This window comes from Heloderma suspectum, chromosome 5 (genome assembly GCF_057233095.1).
Source record: "Heloderma suspectum isolate Gila_16-S chromosome 5, 16-S_ref, whole genome shotgun sequence".
Lineage (NCBI taxonomy): Eukaryota > Metazoa > Chordata > Lepidosauria > Squamata > Helodermatidae > Heloderma > Heloderma suspectum.
The window spans coordinates 138,706,348-138,726,480 of NC_139462.1; the positions used below are offsets into that span (position 1 = coordinate 138,706,348).

Below are 20,133 nucleotides of genomic sequence, written 5' to 3' on the forward strand. Positions count from 1 at the left end.
GCTGTCCTCAGGTGTGGTAGAGGCAACTGTAGTGTCACCACTGCTGAAGTAAGATTCAACTTCTGCATGTGGGGTGGAGGAACTTTATTTTATTCTTTGCCTCAGGCAGCAAACTATCTTGGGCTGGCCTTGCCTAGTCAACAGCTTGGCTGCTGTGTTGTGAAGCAGTGGAAGTTTCCCCAAAAATGTCACAGGTACCCCCATAAACACATTACAGTAAATTGAGCCTGGATGTTCCTAAAGCATTAATAACCGTGGCCCAGGGGGTGTCTCCATGAGCGACTTACTCTGAGCTGGCTGCATTTGGATGTCATTAAGGATACATGATGTCATGGCCATCTTGCAGCCACTCCAGAGTTTCATGCCAAAAAACTGGCTCTCCTGAGACTACTTTTAGTTTGATTGTTTTCTTTAATTTGGTTGTATGCTCCACTCTCTGCATTTACTCTGGCATAGTAGCCCTGCCCAGGGGTGTGTCTTTCACCTCACTGACCCCAATCAATGGGTGTTTCCCCAAAGTTTTCCTCACCTGTCTTTCCCCACTGTTTCTGCCATTTCAGGGCTGGCCATCAGAGTTCCACACTACCTCACGGCATTTACTTCACCTTGCCCAGCACTAAGCTCTGGTAGCCATCCCCATAAAGTATAGGTGTGCTCTGGGCAGCCTCTAACTTCTTTTAAAACATTAAAATGTTAAACTGAAATAGAGCTTTTGTCAACAGTACCTACACCTCCCCCCTATCTCGCTATCTCAGTATGTCACTATCTCACATTGGTCCAGCAATACCTATATCCCCTGTCTCATTACCTCACTATGCCACAATTCGGGGACACAGCTGTGGGCAAATGTGTGATAGTGACTTAGTGACATTAAAAACCCCTTTGTAAGCGTGATTTTTTTTTCAAATTCTTCCTTTGGGGATGGGTGATTTCTTTCATGTCTCTATGCCTCTATCATGCATTTGCTCTATCATGCAAGTAGTCTATCATGCTATTGCGTGATAGCACAATTATGTGATAGAGCAACAGAGAACTTGCGTGATAGAGCAACTGCATGATAGAGGCATAGAGACATGAAAGAAATCACCTATCCAGAAAAAAAAATCACATGCACAAAGGGGTTTTCACTGTCACTAGGTCACTATCATGCATTTGTCTAGCAACAGCTATGCCCCCCATCTCTCGCTATGTCACTATCGCACATCAGTGCTATTGTGTGATAGTGACAACATGAGATAGTGGTTTTAGAGGGGAGAAATAAAAAACAATTGGTGGAATCAGGCATAGCTTGGGGAAGGGGTCTCCTCAGAAGTAACTCCCACTGTGGTCAATGAGGCTAAGCTTCCATCCATCACTTTACGGGAGTATCAGGGGAAGGAAAGAGGAAAGCCTGGATGGGATGGCGACGGCGGCTTTCTTATTGGTTGAGCAGCCCCTGCCAGTTTGATGACGTTTACTCCGATCTCCCCACCCCACCTGGAAGTATGTTCTGTGAAGTGACTTATACTGGAGCGGTGCACTCGCTTGTGGAGCCCTGCACGGACCAAAGTGTGCCAAAGCTGATTCCTTGAAAAAATCCGGGTAAGCCTCCCTAGTTTCGCCTTCCATTGCCATAGAGACAGGGTCCAGGTCACTCCTTATCCAGATCAGGATGCTGCTGGCATACCAAAGTTGGAAAAACTTCCAGCAGAAGTATTGGAACCAGAAGCAACCCCTGGTTGTGAACATGATCTTTAAAAGGAGGAGTGAAACTTCCTCCTGTACATGCTGAATACCACCTTCATGGTTAGTTCCACCTAGCAAAAGTACCTCCATCATCAGTATTCAATTAGCCATGCAATAGAACATCTACCACTATACTGGTGTCAGAAGAAAAGGGGACATAGAGCTGGGTGTCTGGGGAAGACCATCACAGGCTGAATTCATTCACATTCATTTGAGAGAGGTGTGCATTAAGCATGTGATACAGAAAAACCCTCAAAATGGACCACAAAACACTCAAGACTTCTATTTTTAGCAGGACTATTACATCCCATTACAGGCTTATTCGGTATATAACAATTTGGTACATGGGATAGGCTGATAACATCAGACAGCAATTTCCAAGGGAAACGCAGACAGTGTTTGGAAGCTTGCAAACCCACCACATATTTCAAACCATTCTTTGTGAAGAATAGAAATGGCCATAGATTTCAGTGCTTAATACTCAATCTGTGTGAGAACCCTAGAAAAAGGCACAAAACTTGACTCTCATGCAGACACCAGACTGTGCTGAAGAAAATAACTCTACAGAAAACCACCACAGGGATTCTTGCCAAGGCCTGGCTCTCTCCACAGGAACAAGGTTCTCCCATTTACTCACACTCTTCATTTAATCTACAATTACATTGCCTGGTCCAGACTTGTTAACAGCTTTCAACTATCCCATACAAGTAAGTCCTGTGGTAGGCTTAGATTTCCAGCTGATTTATAAAACCAGCAGGTGAAAAGGTTACTTTGCTTGCTCATTTTGATCCAGTCACAGATTAAATGTGAACGGGAAAAGATGGAGCACTGGATGAGTCAGCTGATAAACATTTTGGCTGAAACCTTGTATGTGCTTGGAGCTTCAGATAAGGTGTTTTGCACACCACTTTTCCACTAGACTCTAATTCCCTAAGCTAGGGGCCAGCAGAAGGCATATCTGGATCTACTGGTAGATCTCTGGGAGATTTGCAAGGGTTCTAACAGCAACAACTAAGATACATTTCCTTTCTAACTTAGGTTGCAGAAAGAGAATGCTAGGGGATGAACAGGACAGGCGTGTATTTCTGTGTGAAAGGACTTGTGAGCTTGGTTCTGGTACCAATTACAAATTCTTGGTGTGAGTATGTGCTTGGAAGCACTCTGTTCCTTAACCCTTAACTGCTAAACATACTTAGCGTATTCCCTTGTCTGAGCTATTATTTTGCATCTGGCTCCAGTTGGTGAACCTCAGGGTTCTAGTAAAAAACAAAGTAGATCCTCAAGCCTGAGGTCTGACCATCCCTTAAGGTGGCCAGTTACAAACTGCCAAAAAGAGGAGATGCATCACCAAAAAAAAAAAGAAGGCAAAAGAGGACACCAATGTGCATAAAATTTGCATATGCTAATTAACAGGTACACATGCAAATTCAAAAATTATTATAATAATTTAAATAGAAATTATTTCAACTACATCTCACCATAGTGTGGAAGACTGACCAGGTGACCTGTGTGCCTGCACGTTCAGTCTGCTGTCCAGGTGCTAACTGGCAACAGTTCTTATGTTCTTTATCGTTAAATTGGAATTGGACAGGACAGCACTTGAAATAGAGGATGCCTTTGAAAAGACGACAATCCTCTGACAGCGCTTGAAACAGAGGACTGTCTTCCCTAATAGAGGACACATGGACACCCTACCATCCCTTCCCTAAGCACCTCTTGGTGTAGGGGAAGGATACCATACTTCTCCAAGGAAACATACATTCTGCACCTTCCAACGGCTCGCAACTCTCCTTTTTTGTACTGGGGGACATTAACAGGTCTGGTTGAGGTCATCATTCCAGCTTTAGCCTGCATATTGGGCACAGAGAAATTTCAGCAACCTTTAGATTACTAAAGTCCCCTATAAACTATTCCTGTCAATCGAGTGATGCTGGTAGCAGAGAGATAAAAGTTACCTATACTGCCCTACCTGCAGGCAAGCCAGCTTATTCAACCAAGACAAAACACAGAGTTAGAACTGTTTTTCAAGTGTGAGGCAAGTTTATTCCTGTAAGTGACTCTCAAAACAACTTATGTCTACAAATTAAGTTAAACCCAAGGCCTCCCATGTTATTTGCCTTACTGGAATATGAAACATCTTGGGATTCCTGTCCTTCCTATCAATAGCATAAAGCCACACTACCTTACTAACTTTCGAACCTATCCTCTGGAGGTCCTTTCCATACAAACTGTAGCCTCCACCACTATTGCCCACTTTTCTATTGCGTGAGTGCTTGGAGAAACTAATTTTGGATCCAACCTTTGGTTGGAACCCCAGCCACACAAGTGCAGCCCTTTCCTGGAATGCCAGTGGAAAGGATTGCAGGCAGGCTCCCTTTTGGGTCCCCCTTCCCATCTTCCACTTCAGCGGGCTTTTTGTGTTATTGAAGGTTTCTAGAGGACTTTGAGAAGAGAAAAAGGGTTCATAATAAAGATCTGAAACAGGGAGACAACAAGGAAGATATTAACAGGGGCACAAGACGCCAGGACCTGTGTGGAACTGTAGATTTGCTTCCCTATAGCTCTACCCGCCCCTTTGTGTGCCCCACAACAGACTGTTGCAGAACTCTTTTTTCCCCCCAATTTTGCAATTCTCTTCCTCCTCACAATCTCTCTCTCCCCAAAGTCTTAGAATCCTGATTTGCTTGGCTCTAACCCTGACAGCACTCCAGAACGACAGTCCAACCCATCCAACACAGTACCGGCTATTGCTTAGTTTTCAAAACATAACCACCCTTGATTTAGATAGTGAGTGCTCTTCAAGCTAGTTTCTCCATCCTGTGTACGGAGTTATATGGTCTCTATTTATCTTCTGCTTCATATGGCTTTTTAATAAATAAGGCAGTATATAAATGTTAATAATAATAATAATGTTTAGCATGCATAGATTTGTCAATTATATATGAGCTCATTAATTCTCTATTAGAGTTCATATAGTGTCTATTACCAACAAGTTAACTCCCAAAGTAACAACATAATTATTGTGCACATTTTTTATTCTTGTGTAACCAATCAACCAACTTCCTGAGGAACAGAACGTGTGCGTGTGTGTGTGTGTGTGTGTGTGTGCGCGTGTGTGAGAGTGTGTCACTAGGCCAAATCTGCTAAGACATGCTACTGCCAAGCTAAAAGATCCTTTTTCACAGGTGTACCTCTGTTTGTGAATAAGGTTAAACAGGCATCTGGAGGGGGAACGCAATCGGGGAAGGGCTGGAGCTCAGTATGGAATGCATGCTTTACATGCAAAAGGTCCAAAGTTCAATCCCCAGCACCTCTAGATATAGCCTGGAAAGATCTCTTTCTGATGGCCAAATTACAGATGAGGTTAAATGCATAGCTTGGCCTGGAAATGCGAGAGAGCTGCTGCCTCTCAGTGTAGACCAGGGATGTTGTACCTGTTTCAGCCTGACAGCTAAATTCCATTTTGGAGAAGTTCTCAGGGGCCACATTCCAGTGGTGGGTGGGGCTGAAGGCAAGGCCGGGGGGGGGGGGGCAAATGTAAAAGGAGTGAAGCCAAAATACAAAAAATACCAGCATATCTTAGCTTAAAGCTCTTACTGCCAATAACTACGTCTTAGGAGAGGCATTTCAGCTGTTCAGAATGCGGAAAAAATTATACAAAAGTTGGGAAACCACTAATGATCAGTGATCAGGGGGAAAGACAGAGGGCCAGGGGAAGGGGACAGGGCCATCTAGGGGACCCTGGAGGGCCAGATAAGGACCCCATGAGGGCCGGATTTGACTCCTGGGCCTGAGCTTCTGCACCTCTGGTGTAGGCAACACTGAGCTAAATAGACCAGTGCTCTGACTCAGTATAAGGCAGCTTCCCATGTTCCCATTATCTTATCTGTTCTGCAGTTTTAATATTGTTTGTGTTCTTTTAATTTCAAACCTTGTAAACTGTCTTGGAAATTTTTAAAATTGAAAGCTAGAACAAAAATATTCTAAATAAATGAATAGTTTTATCCATTTTTTACATGAAATGTGCCAAACTGATAGTACTCTTTATGAGTATTTACAGTAAGATTATTTTTTTTCATTTTTAACTACAATTGCAAGAGAAAACTTACAAACTACAGTGTTTTGATTAGAGCACCAGGAACAGCCCAGGGGGGAATTAAATAACACAAGCCTCTTAGTGCTGTTCTCATAATGGCAGTCTGTCGATTAAGTTTTTGCAGGTTAGTTTATGGTTTCCAGAATCATCCCCCAAAGTAACCAAGAAGCTCTTTGGCTTTGATTAAGACTTCCTTTATTATCCACAAGGTCTTTATAGTCTGGAGAAATCTAAACAAACAGAAGCTCTTGGCATCTGCAAAACCATTTTGCTCTACAGAGATAAAGCCCACATCCTCTTTGGAAATCCCCATGCAAATTGGAACATTTTTCCCGTGCAAGGAACACACAAGAATTTTTTTAAAAAAATTTTTGCATGGAAACTTGGCTCCCTAAGAATCAGTGATATCAGCACACATTTCTAAACAGGCTTCTAATACCTTTGTTCTGCAAGAGCAATGGGTTCCACATTATTTCCTTAGGTGAATGCCAAAGGAATTTTGTCTCCAATCAGGAACCACCTGTCAATTTTAGTTCTTGTCCTAGAGGTCAAGCTCCTTTAATGACTTGTGCACAGTAATTGGCAATGTTGTGATTCATTTACAAGCCTTTCAGTAATACCCATTGGGGAATCCCAGGCTACCACCTGTGCGACTGTCTCTGACATTTCTCCAGTCCTACAAGAAGAAGAAATAGAAACTAGAAGAACAAATGCTTTTAAGGACAAGCAAATCCATGAGAAAAATAAAATCTTAGCAATTTTCTAAGGATTTGAAGATTTATTTGCACTGCAGCATTATATTGTCAGCCTATTACTTATCTTACAGGTATCCTCTGGCATTGTGCACATACCGGCTCCTGCTACTTACTTGCCACGTATTGCTATAATGCAGAAGATATGGGTTAATGTTAGGTATAAAGAAGCCTGCATTGACACCTATAATTACACTATATCCATTAGGCATAATTAGGAGGCTAAACGTCCATATAATCTTTATGAAAATAAGCAAGTGACACATGTTTTGTTCCCTATGGGCCAGTTCACATACTTTCTGTATAGATGTGAGGGTCCTAATCCCATCACATACTTTCTGTATAGATGTGAGGATCCTAATCCCATCCTTTGGCATGTATGAGAACATACTCTCATAAAGCCACTAATGGTTTGAGCCAGCTGATCACAGATAACAGCACTTTTCCCAGCCACTGCGATCACAGGACATCTGTGAGTGCTTCCAGACAGAGGGCTCCTAGCGCTACCAGTCAAATGTGCAGCTATTCCATCTTTCCCTCCTTAACCAATTTTTGGGAGTTAAGAAAAAAACAGGTGAAGTGGTAGGAAAACATGGGATGGTTACAAATGGAAGACAATATCATCCAGACTCCCTGTAAAATTCTGTGAGGCAGGGTGGTTGCATGATAAAAGCCTTGTCTGAAACCACCCTGTAATTACGTTACATAATTCATGCTTCTACCTGCAAACCTGCTTTGGAATGCTCAGGCCCTGCTTTCATGCAGGAAAATAAAGGTTCCTGTGAATGAGTCCTAAGTGGTTAGGATTCGTGTAGAGATATTAAAAGGCTGATGCTAATTTTCCCAACTTCTTTACGAAGGGACACAAATGATGACAAGTAGCCTTGATTCATACATTTGTTTCTTGACCGTAAATATGAATATTTATAAATAAATATATGAAACCAAGTAAAACACTTTATCTATTTAGCCCTCTGTTGCAGGGGTGGGGAATCTCTTTCAGCCTGAAGGGTGAATTCAATTTTGGAGAAGCTCTCAGGAGCTACCTTCCAGTGGTGGGCCAAAGGCAAAGGTGGCAGAGCCAAAGGCAAAAGCAGTGCAGCCCAAATACAAAAAATACCAGCATATGCCAATTACTAAGCCTTGGAGGAGGCATTTCAATCTTTTAGAACAGGGAAAAAACTGAACAAAAGCTGAGAAACCACCCAATGATTGGTGGTTGGGGAAAAGGGGGTGGGGCCCTTCAGGGAATCCTGGATGGCTGGACTGGGACCCCAGGAGGGTCAGATTTGGCCCCCAGGTCTAAGGTTCCCCGCCCCTGGTCTAGACACCCCCACTAAAAGTCCATGGATGAGGCAGGGTAATAGCACAATAAAAGCCTCATCTGGAAGCACCCATAGTCCTCAGCACTCAGCTCAGATGACCAAGTAGAGCCTCCAGTGATGCCTCTGGCAGCAGCTGTCCAAACATGTACAAGGTTTTCTGACCTCTTGAAAGAAGGGCAATGAAGAATTCTTGAAAGCAATAAAGTTGTCCTGATCTCCTTATGACTTGTGCTCCCCTCCACCTACTCCACAGTAACTTCATCTTGTTCCTTAGGATTCTTTATGATTAGGGGTTTAGTGATGGAACTTGTAATCCTTTTGAAGGTAGGAGAAAAGATCCTGATTAACGCGGTCTTCCAAATGTGTCCGGGAAATCTTTTCAAAGGGAAAAGAAAAAAGAGTAGCAGAAGTAAAGGGGGTGGGACAGGAGTGATTTAAAAAATAGTGGTGAGGAGAGGGCTCCTGTATCAGGTACGGCACAAGGACGCCAACTAGGGAAGCCACTAAAGTAAAAATCCAGCAGAGACAGGGACCATCTCACACTAGTTTTGTGGGCTCTGCCTCTGCTGCAATAGCAACACTGTCATACAACCCACAAACAAACAACAAAGGGAAGGCCATGCTGTAGAGCAGGGGTGGGCAGTCAGCAGGCTACTTGGACCTCTTGTTTTTACTAGAACCCTGAGGTCCACCAACTGGAGCCTGGTACAAAAGACATAGAATTAAAGATCAGGGTGCCTCTGAGCACATTCTGAGCACATAAATTTGTTTTCAGTACCAGAACTGAACCGAGCTCACAGTTCTTTTACGCAGAAGTCCACTCCTGGTTACCCCAAGGTTTCTTCATTTCAGCAGTCTGATTTAGGTGGACAGCAAAGTCATTTTGTTGTTACTATTGTTAATCAGTCGGGAATCAGAAACCCTTGCTGATCTACTGCAAATCATAGAGATCTACCAAGAGATCCAAATTTACCTTCTGCCCACCCCTGTTACAGAGACATTACTATTGCCATGTCATTGTGCTAAATAACAACTAGCAAACAGATCCAGCTTCATGTGGGCTGGAATAGCCTTATTCTGATATATCGAAGCCTTTAAGCAAATTTACACAGCTGTCAGAGTTCGACACATTGTGCCTTCCCCATCTGAGTGAAGCCATGACTGCACCCCTGTGCAGAGCCCCCACCGTGGTGCACCCCTATAGCCCCCTGAGGGAGCAGTCTGTCCACTCTGTTCCCCTGAGGAGGGGCTGCTCCACAGCAGGGTGGAGGGGGCAACATACTAATCTCCCCTGGCTTCAAACCAGCTATGTGCTGGTTAGGGAAGCCACCCCTAGTGAATGAGAATGTTATTGCAGGCTTGAACCACACAGACACATTAAAACTAATTAAAATTAATTAATGTGTTTAAAAAACAAAATAACCCCAAGGTGCACACCCCTAGGGGCCCCTTAGTATGATGACAAGCTTTAGGTGTCTAGGTTTCATGGTCATGGAGGTATGGCTCTGGCAGACGGACAGATGGACAGACACACATCCTCTTTTATTATCATAATGAGGGCAGAATGCCAAAAGACAAGTGACCTCAGTTAGTCTCTGGTTTTAAAGGAAACACCTGGGCACTCTGAACTTTAATTTAGTGGATGTCATGAACAACACAAGCTTAAAAGTAAGACTGGGTGGGGAAGGCAACAGAAAGTGTCTCACCACCATTATCAGGGGCTTCCTTGATCCTTAGGATTTAATCGTAAAGCTGCTGAGAGGCACAGGAGAGGGCAAGCCACTTATGCAGTGAAGTGCACAGGGATGATCAGAAAGAGCTAGGAAAAAAAACCTTCCTCACATCCTGCGACTTGTACAGTCACATCCTGAGGATATAATTCCTCTAACTGAAATAACTGCAGTTCACAGTTCACAGTTAACAAAACAAAATATAAAAATAAAAGAATGGACAGTTTCAGAAGAGTTGTCACTGGACAGTGTTTTTTCTTCCTTAAACACTGAAAAAAAATCCTTATGTAATGCCCATGCATTAAGATATTCAGATGAGGCCCTTTTATAGGTTTACCACTACAAATAATGCAGAAAGCAGCCTTCCCCAACCTGGTATCCTCCAGGCTGAGCCCTGCTGGCTGGGGATGATGGGAGTTGCAGTCCAACACATCTGGAGGGCACTGGGTTGGGGAAGGCTGGCATCATGGCTAAAGCAGCTCTGGGGCCTCCTGGTTCTGCAGAGATTTGAACTCATGCATCCAAGCACAAGGCTCTTTTCCCTTGTTTACTACTGTCAGTAACCCTTAACACAAAACATAAGATGCTATTTTAAACATTCCAGAAGGAATTTTAGCCCCTTTCACGATAGCTTGGGGTGAGGTATTGATGGCCCACCTGGCCATTTTGGACTTAAAGAGCCCTTGTTTCAGGGCCTTGCCTGTGGCCTAGTTGTGTTATCATGCCTCCTACTGAAAAACCTTTTTGTAAAACATTTGATACCTCCCACTTACATTTCGTGTCCACCTTATTATTTTATTAACTTGCAGAGAACAAAGGGGCTCCCTCTCCATACCAATCATAACTTTGTCATATTCCCCATAAGAATATTCCTAATATTTTTCCATTTCCCTCCACCAAAGTGGTTTCTTGGTGTCCTTAGTTATTACTTCCTGCAATAAGATTTTTAGAAGGAAGGAAATTATGATTGCACACTTGAAATACTCTGGGAGTCACACACAGTTAACTAAGAAATTAAAGATTCCAAAAGTTATTTCCAGTTAGTTAAACACTGTTGAGGAGGAGGAGGAGCAGCAGCAGCAGCAGCAGCAGCAGCAGCAGCACAATACAGAAGTTCAGACCCTTCAAATCTATCTTCAGCTTCAAGCCTGGGTTTGGCACCAAAATTAGGCTGGTTAGAGAGACAGGGGGTGTGCAACACTATTGATTCTCCCTGATCTTTCAGAGGCATTTGATATAATCAGCCAAGGTACCTTGTTGGACTGGCTTTATGGCAGGGGTGCAGAACCCAAATCTGGCCTGCCTGCCTGGGTCCCAAGCTGGCCCTCCCGGGTTCCCTCATAAAGCCCCACCTCCTTCCCCTGGCTCCACCTCATTTCCACCACGTCACTGATTGTTTGGTAGTTTCCTTGGTTTCATGCAGTTTTTTCCCCATTCTAAAAGGTTGAAATGCCTCTCCTAGTTCTTAGTTACTGGCAGTAAGATCTTTAAGCTAAAATATCCTGGCATTTTTGCTCCTGCTCCTTTTGCCTTTAGCCCCACCCACCACTGAAATGTGTCGTCCCCACCCCACCCCCAGCTTCTCTGAAATGGAATTTGACCCTCAAGTTGAAAGAAGTTCAACACCTCAGCATTATGGGTTGAGATTAGGGGGCATGGTGATTGTACTCATACCTGCAGAAAGTACGATTGGAGGATTTCCGGTTTGACCCCATGACAATTGAACTGTGCAGGTCTGCAAGGTTCCATCTTATCACCCATGCTCTTTAATATCTATATGAAGCCAGTGAAGGAATTTATCCAAGGGTTTGGACTGAAGTGTCATCAATATGCTGAAGACACCCAACTCTATTTCTCTTTGTCATCTATGGTGAGGCTGGTAAGGTGCTGAACTCTTGCCTGGAATCAGTAATGGGCTGGATGAGGGTTAATAAACTGAAGATGAATCCTGACAAGATAGAGGCACCATGGGTAGGTGATTCTGAGGCCCAGGAAGTTGATGTTCCTTCCTATTCTTGAGCCGAATGCAAATTGAAACAAAATAAAGAAACATTTCCCTCATATTCAGTGGGTTGTTGTTGTTTTTTAAACAAGGTTTCCCAAGTTTACTTCTCTGCAAAACAAATGCCAATTTAATTGCAATAACGTATGTGTTACTAAGGTCCTATCTGTGTCAAAACAAAGTGAAAACCTCTGCACCATAAGGAATGGTTTGCATAGACCAGCTGTGCCATAGTGAGCAGCAACAGCAAATCCACTTGACTAGGATGATGTGCATTTGTCATGGAACAGTTTGTGCAGCTTCCTCCTACACTTCCAGCTATACAGTGCCAAAACCTTTAGTTATTTAGCACAAGAAAACACAGAGGAGCCCAATGGGATACTATTACAGAATGTAGCTGAGAAGGACATCTCTAACTCTATGACCATGTTTGCACAGAACAAGAAACCAGGATTTTCTGGCTTATCATGAAAGATGAGCTGCAGGTTGATACACATAGCTTGTCCATTCCTGCTCTACTTCTCCCACTAGAACGTCCACTAAAGAAATCAGAATGAGTTTGTTTAACTTGATGTCTGAACTGGGGATCCTGGCTTGAGAACAAGGAGAACTCCCCTGCCCCCTCTCCGCTAACTGACATCAACTACCTTATGGGAAAGATGAAGGAGCGAGAGAGACAGAAACAGGCAAAGAGAATTTTAGGGGCTGCTCTATTTGGACTGTCTCCCCCCACCCAGGCTAACTGACATCAAGTGCCCTGCGGAAAGGAATTTCCTGGCTCCTGCCCAAATAGACCTGGTTGTGTTGTTCAGTTTTGGTTTTTGAGCATGTGGTTTTTGTTGAATCTGTTGCGTTTTATCCATAGTGTAAGCCACTTTGAGGACACTAGTCAAAAAGTGGGTTATAAATCTACTAAAAACGAAAGAATTCAAGAGCTGGAAGGCCATATCTGAAAAGACCCTATCACATGTCACCAGCAGTGATGGGCGAAAATATCCCAGGTGAATTAGTTATTTCCTCAGAAAGTAATGAATTCATCTGTGTAATCTTGGCTGAGAGTTCTCCTTTAATTCGATTTCATGTCCAAAATAAAACCAAATTTGTAAGACAGTGATCCAGGCTCATCAGAAAGGTGAGCGTTACAAATGCTCAAGTTTCAAATAATGAGTGAACTAATTATGTAATTCAGCAGCATCACTAGTAATCACCACCTCACCTCTGAAGGAGGTGAGGGAGACCTTAAGAAGGGCCTCTAACAAAGCTCTCGGGAACCAGGCAGGCTCATGTGGGAGAAAGTGGTTCTTAAGGAGTGTGAGCACATATACACACATTACATTTTATATGCTTTAATAAGCCTTTTAATTAGAGTTGTAACTGGATATTAATATATATATATATAAGTTTAAATATATTATTACTTGCTAAAAGCATCTGAGTTGGTTATATGCTCAAATAAAATAACTGTTCCACGAGGCATAAGATCAGCACAGCTTTTCTACCACACAGTGAGCTCTCTCAGTCCTAAACAAACTGCAAAATAAAACTGATCGGGAAGATGCAAAACAGAGAAAAATGCAAATATATCAAAGCTGGTAATATCATCATACCACAATCTTTTGTATCTTATTGAGATCATGCAAGTCAGCTTTCCCAGTGGCCACAGGAGATGGGCCACAACACAGTGCAGATGGTCCCAAGTTCAGTCCCTGGGAATTCCCAGCTGAAAAACAGATCTTGGGTACCACAAGCCACCTTCATAGTTAATTCTGTCATAAGACAGGTTTTGACAACACATTTGTTTCTATTTCTTCCCTGAAGCTAAACTGCAATATGGTGGGGGTGTTGAACTTCTTTCAGCCCCAGGGCCAAATTTTATCTTGGAGAAGCTCTTGGGAGCTGAAGACAAAAGGGATAGCCCAAAGGCAAACAGGGTGGGATCAAAATTCAGGAAAAAACCCCCCAGCATATTTTAGATTTATTTATTTAGTGTATGAATCATCCGATAGCTGAAGCTCACAAGGCAACATACATAATAAATTTATGTATTTATTTATTTCTATACCACCCAATAGCTGAAGCTCTCTGGATGGTTCACAGAAATTAAAACTACAGAATACAGTATAAAAACAATATAAAATATGAAAGCTTAAAACCACAATATAACAGTACAACCAGCATATAAACAATATAAAATATGAAAGCTTAAAACCACAATATAACAGTACAACCAGAATAAAATCTAGCAGCAATGCAGAGATTTAAAATACAGAGTTAAAACACCAAGAGTTAAAAGATTAGGAAGCTAAAATGCTAAAATGCCTGGGAAAATAAAAAGGTCTTCACCTGGCACCACCAGGCGAACCTCACTAGGGAGCTCATTCCACAGCCGGGGGCCCCACAGCAGAAAAGGACCCCTTCCTGGTAGCCACCCACCTCACTTCCTTTGGCAGGGGCTCCTGAAGAAGGACCCCTGAGGATGATCTTAGGGTCTGTGCAGGCACACAAAAAGAGCTTAAGGCTGTTACGGCCATTAACTAAGCCTTAGGAGAGGCATTTCAACCTTTAAGAATGGGGGGTAAACCGTCCAAAAGCTGGGAAACCACAAAACAACTGGTGGTTGGGGGAAAGAGGAAGGGTGTGTTGCCATCTGGAGAACCCGCAAGGAGCGGATTGGGATCCCAGCCAGGCTAAATCTGGCCCCCAGGCCTGAAGTTTTGCACCCCTACAATATAGCATGGCAGTACATGTCACTACAAATTGACAAGTATAGTTGTATTGCTGTATGATAATACTTATTGGTTATCCCGTTATGATAAATTTGTCAACGGAACACCCTGCACTAAAAAAAGGAGAGAGCAGAATCAAATCACATGCCAAGATCATTCGAATTCTGCACCAAGAATAGTGACAATTAGCCCTGACACCAAAATGGTACGAGAAGCAGTATAACTCTAAATGCATGGTGCTAGGGACAAACAACAGGAGGACACCATCATCTTGCATGTCCTGCTTGTGAGCTCCTAGAGATATCTAGTTGGCCACTGTTGAGAAGAAAATGCTAGATTAGATCTAACCCGGTTAGATCTAATCTTGGTCTAACCCGGCAAGGCATCTTCTTAATTTGGCTACGCTGCCTGCCAAATAATTCAAATGTGCATTTGCTTACTTGACATAAAGAATTCATGTGCTGCCCTTCGTGATGCGGGGCAAGGAGTTATGCTGGGCATTAAAGTCCAGCTCCCTGATAACAGGAAATTCTGTTCCTTCTGAATTTTAACCACACATTGACCCAGGGCTGAACCAGGGTAGATACGCTCAGACACCAAGTGCCAGCATAAGGTTAATCAGTGGATTGGGAAGACCACCATAAGTGGTAAGCTTTACAGTCTTCTAAAAAAAAGGCTTGCATGATAGCCCTACCATCTGCCCTGGAATGTTCCTTAATTTGGGAGATGCTGCACTTGCTAAGGGAATAAGTAAAGGCACCCTGTGCACGTCCAGAGGTACAGTTATTTATGATTTTATAATGGCGTTTTAAAAGACAGCCCATGGCCCAAAAGTGAAGGAATGGTACCAATCTGGCTTTACTAAAGGAGGAAGGGCTAGGGTACCAGACCAAGACTTACATGAACGTAAAAATACTTTTTCTCCTTACCCACACACACTGTCAGCTACCACATACTTACTCACATATTTCAAACCTTAATGTATGCAGCCTTAGAGGGTAGAAAAAGCAAAGAAAGCTGAGGTTCCAGGATGCTGAGTTCTGTGCCCAATATCAAATTCCACAGTCACAGAAAGGAGTACACAATTCCCTGATTTTTAAGGACCAAGACAGACATCACTTTAAATCTGTGTCTAGCAGCTACATCGTGTTTTTTTAATTTTTACTCTAGAATAGGCATGGGGGGTGAGGAAACCTGGATCAGGACACTAGCTTTTAAGATCCTTATCAAGCACCCTGTGCCAAACCTAGCATGAAAATGGAAAAAAGACATAGCTGCAAGACACAGATTTAAAGTAATTTAAATATGTCTTTTGGCTCTAACATTAGGTATTATTGAATTAATGTTGCAGCACAACATCTTCTGAAGTACTGTACTGTACTATCAGAGTCAAACCAATGGTTTTATAAATATATCACGCTGTTTGCATCCTAAAAACCAAAATTCCACCTTTTCAGACCTTGTCCTGCCTGAAAATATCTGATTCGTTAATAGCAAGTGCACATGCAAAGTTTTCTTAGCACTTTGCACAGATGTCTTAATCCACTCTTTCTGAGTAAAATGTCCAGAAAGCTACCATGCAGGAAATAAAAATAAAAACCAGACAAAAACATCTTAATTTGAACTCTCTCAAAATAATTAGAATAAACCCCAGAACATGTTTAGCAACTTGCATAAGATTACAAAGGCATTTCTCTAATTTTCTGCCTCTCAAGAGACTGCCTAACTGAACTAATCTCTTCTGTAAGCCAACATAAATGTTTGCATAAAAGCAAAAGAGCAAGTTCCATGTCCTTCACAAAGAGAAATAATACAGCTGTTTATTTTGCACAACTATAACTTGAAGAACCCCATTTATCCATCACTATCGAGTTAGGCAAAGAAAGAGAAAAAATCTCTGAACTTTCAACAGGTTTTCTCCAATTCAATGAAGGTATTATTATTACTAAAATCTATGCCCCCTTACTAAATGAATGTATTTATTTATAAATGTATTTATTTAGTAAGGCTGACCTGATTAATGTGATCATAACATGTAAAATATACAGGTTGCTTAAACACCGCATGAAACTCCATAATTATATTTGCAAACAGCTAATAATAAAATTATTCTTGGATGCACTTAACACACACTCACACCAAAAAGGATTTCTGGTGAGCCTGTTATTGCTTCTGCATACAACATACCTTTATGCTCAAATAATTTTCACCTCTTGCCTTTGGAGCTGCAGCCCGGTGATTCATAATGACACCTCCTCTGTTCAGATTTCAAAACACAAAAAGGAGTCCATAAAATCAACTGTGTCAAGACAATGCAGACTGTAACTCAAGTTCATGTCCTTCTAATAATTTCACTTGACGTGTCTGCCAGATTCCCTTCACCCTCTTTTGCATGTGAATTTTACACTCTCTCTAGATGTTCTCAGGATGTTTTGTGCCCTGCCAGTTGCACACTTGATCAGACCGTGAGAACAGACTAAAGAGTCCACTTCCAAACAGACCGCACTGCTCTCTTATTCCCTCATTATGCATACTGATGTAACTTCCTGCATCCGAGAGAGAGAGAGAGAGAGAGAGAGAGAGAGAGAGAGAGAGAGAGAGAGAGAGAGGTGGGGGAATGAATATTGACTACTCTGAGTGCTCTGCAGGGAGCTGGAGGAATACCCCACTTCTCATTTCTCAGTCAAAACCAAAACAAAACTCCAGCAATCTCAGCTAGAATCTGAAATCTGCAAATCTTTCCCCAGGAGAGGAGAGGCGAGGAGACGAGAGGAGAGTCTCACAATATTTAGTGGCCTATAGCAGTAAATTGCAAACAACGAAAGCGAGCCAACTATGTTCTTTTGAAGTGTAGCATGAAAGCTTTGCCATAAGTACACGGGTCAGGAAGCAAACCGACTAGCCCACATCTTCACAATAAAACACACACACTCAAATTCACACTCATGCTGCACTTTACACACTGAGTTTTTCCTATTGGGCAGAATCTATACAGTTATCTTTATTCTAACTAAAGAAAAGTCTTAACAGAAATTTGAGTGAAGTCACTATAGAATTTTTTTTTGTTATTTACTGAAAAGATTTTTTATCTGCCTTTTAACACACGCTGCCCTCACAAGCTTACACTATTACAAAAACATGAACTTACCAATTACAATTACACACACACACACACTGCAGCTAATGCATATTATACTTATTGTGAACCACTGAGGGATTTTATTATTCAGTGATATACAAATGTCCCCATTAAAATAAATAATGAATTTTAAGCACCAAATGCAGACTGGAGTAAATGTGCCTTTGGGTTTATTATAAAAGCCAGCAGTGAGGTGACTATAGGCTCCTCCCTGGGGAGGGAGTTCCAAAGCTGTGGGGCCACCATGAAAAAGCTCTCTCCTTTGTACCCACCAGCCTAATGGCTCTTGCTGGTGGGCCAGAGAGTAAGGTACCGAGCTTAATGCATGGGCAGGCTCATGTAGAATAAGTCAGACTGCATAGAAGATTATACCCCTGACAAGACCTCCTGCTCAAAGTGCAGATGGCTCTTAATTCCCTACTTAATAATTGATAATAGTTGCAGCTTTTTCCAGGATGAGAATTATCTCAGGTCAAGAACAACAACAAAATCAGGACCCAGTCCAGCTATAGTCACACAAACAACAACTAGAGATTCCAGATCTGCATCTCCATCCAGGTCTAAAGGTTCATCCTGTCAGTTCAAGGAGTCCTGATGAGGGCTGCAGTAGAGTTGTTGTTGTTCAGTCGTTCAGTCGTGTCCGACTCTTCGTGACCCCATGGACCATAGCACGCCAGGCCTTCCTGTCCTGAGCACTCTCCTGGAGTGTGCTCAGGTTCATATTCATTGCATCGGTGATGCTATCTAGCCATCTCATCCTCTGCCGTCCCCTTCTCCTTTTGCCTTCAGTCTTTCCCAGCATCAGGGTCTTTTCCAGAGAGTTTTCTCTTCGCATTAGGTGGCCAAAATATTGGAGCTTCAGCTTCAGTATCTGTCCTTCCAATGAGCACTCAGGGTTGATTTCCTTTAGGATTGACTGATTTGACCTCCTTGCAGTCCAGGGGACTCGTAAGAGTCTTCTCCAGCACCACAGTTCGAAAGCATCAATTCTTCGGCGCTCAGCCTTCCTTATAGTCCAGCTCTCACAGCCATACATTACTACTGGGAAAACCATAGCTTTGATTAGATGGACCTTTGTTGGCAAGGTGACGTCTCTGCTTCTTACTATGCTGTCTAGGTTGGCCATAGCTTTCCTCCCAAGGAGCAAGCGTCTTTTAATTTCATGGCTACAGTCACCGTCTGTGGTGATCTTGGAGCCCAAGACAGTAAAATCTATCACTGCTTCCATTTCTTCCCCTTCTATATGCCAGGATGTGATAGGGCCAGATGCCATGATCTTAGTTTTTTTAATGTTGAGTTTCAAACCAGCTTTTGCACTCTCCTCTTTCACCCTCAACAAGAGGCTCTTTAGATCCTCTTCACTTTCTGCCATTAATCGTCTGCATATCGGAGGTTGTTGATAATTCTCCCAGCAATCTTAATTCCGACCTCTGATTCATCCAACCCGGCATTTCTCATGATGTACTCTGCATATAAGTTAAATAAGCAGGGTGACAATATGCAGCCTTGTCGTACTCCTTTCCCAATTTTGAACCACTCGGTTGTTCCATGTCCGGTTCTTACTGTTGCTTCTTGACCCTCGTACAGGTTTCTCAGGAGACAGGTAAGGTGGTCTGGTACTCCCATCACTTTAAGAATTTGCCACAGTTTGTTGTGATCCACACAATCAAAGGCTTTAGCATAGTCAATGAAGCAGAAATAGACGTTTTTCTGGAATTCTCTTGCTTTCTCCATGATGCAGCGAATGTTGGCGATTTGATCTCTAGTTCCTCTGCCTCTTCGAAACCCAGCTTGTACTTCCGGTAGTTCTCGGTTCGCATACTGCTGAAGCCTAGCTTGTAGGATTTTGAGCATCACCTTGCTGGCATGTGAAATGAGCGCAATTGTGCGGTAGTTTGAACACTCTTTGGCGTTGCCCTTCTTTGGAATTGGAATGTAAACTGACCTTTTCCAGTCTTGAGGCCATTGCTGGGTGTTCCAGATTTGTTGGCATATTGAATGCAGCACTTTAACAGCATCATCTTTTAGGATTTTAACTAGCTCAGCTGGAATACTGTCATCTCCGCTAGCTTTGTTGTTACTAATGCTTCCTAAGGCCCACTTGACTTCACTCTCTAGGATGTCCGGCTCAAGTTCAGTGACCGCACTATCATGGCTATCAGGGACATTAAGATCTTTCCTGTATAGTTCTTCTGTGTATTCTTGCCACCTCTTCTTAATCTCATCTGCTTCTGTGAGGTCCCTGCCTTCTTTGTCCTTTATCATGCCCGTCTTTGCACAAAACGTTCCCTTGAGATCTCCAATTTTCTTGAAGAGATCTCTAGTCTTTCCCTTTCTGTTGTTTTCCTCGATTTCCTTGCATTGTTCATTTAAGAAGGCCTTCTTGTCTCTCCTTGCTATTCTCTGGAACTCTGCATTCACTTGGATATATCTTCCCCTTTCTCCCTTGCTTTTTGCTTCCCTTCTTTCCTCAGCTACTTGTAAAGCTTCATCAGACAGCCACTTGGCTTTCTTGCATTTCTTTTTCTTTGGGATGGATTTCGTTGCTGCCTCCTGAACAATGTTACGGACCTCCGTCCATAGTTCCTCAGGCACTCTGTCTATCAGGTCTCATCCCTGAAATCTATTCCTCACCTCC

The 20,133-nt window shown here is 42.7% G+C and overlaps 1 protein-coding gene across 3 annotated transcripts in view; it reads right to left on the reverse strand.

Moving 5' to 3' along the window:
- PLEKHG4B (pleckstrin homology and RhoGEF domain containing G4B) overlaps positions 1 to 20,133 on the reverse strand; it is a 177,485-nt gene that overhangs the window by 106,329 nt on the left and 51,023 nt on the right. Inside the window, exon 1 of one of the 3 annotated variants that reach the window (XM_084857572.1) lies at positions 16,544 to 16,879. The exons of the other annotated variants lie outside the window; for them this stretch is intronic. Within the exon in view, the coding sequence (XP_084713698.1) occupies positions 16,544 to 16,600 (57 nt within the window). The 5' untranslated portion in view covers positions 16,601 to 16,879. Of the gene's footprint in view, positions 1 to 16,543; positions 16,880 to 20,133 lie in introns of those variants that run through there. 3 annotated transcript variants of the gene reach the window in all.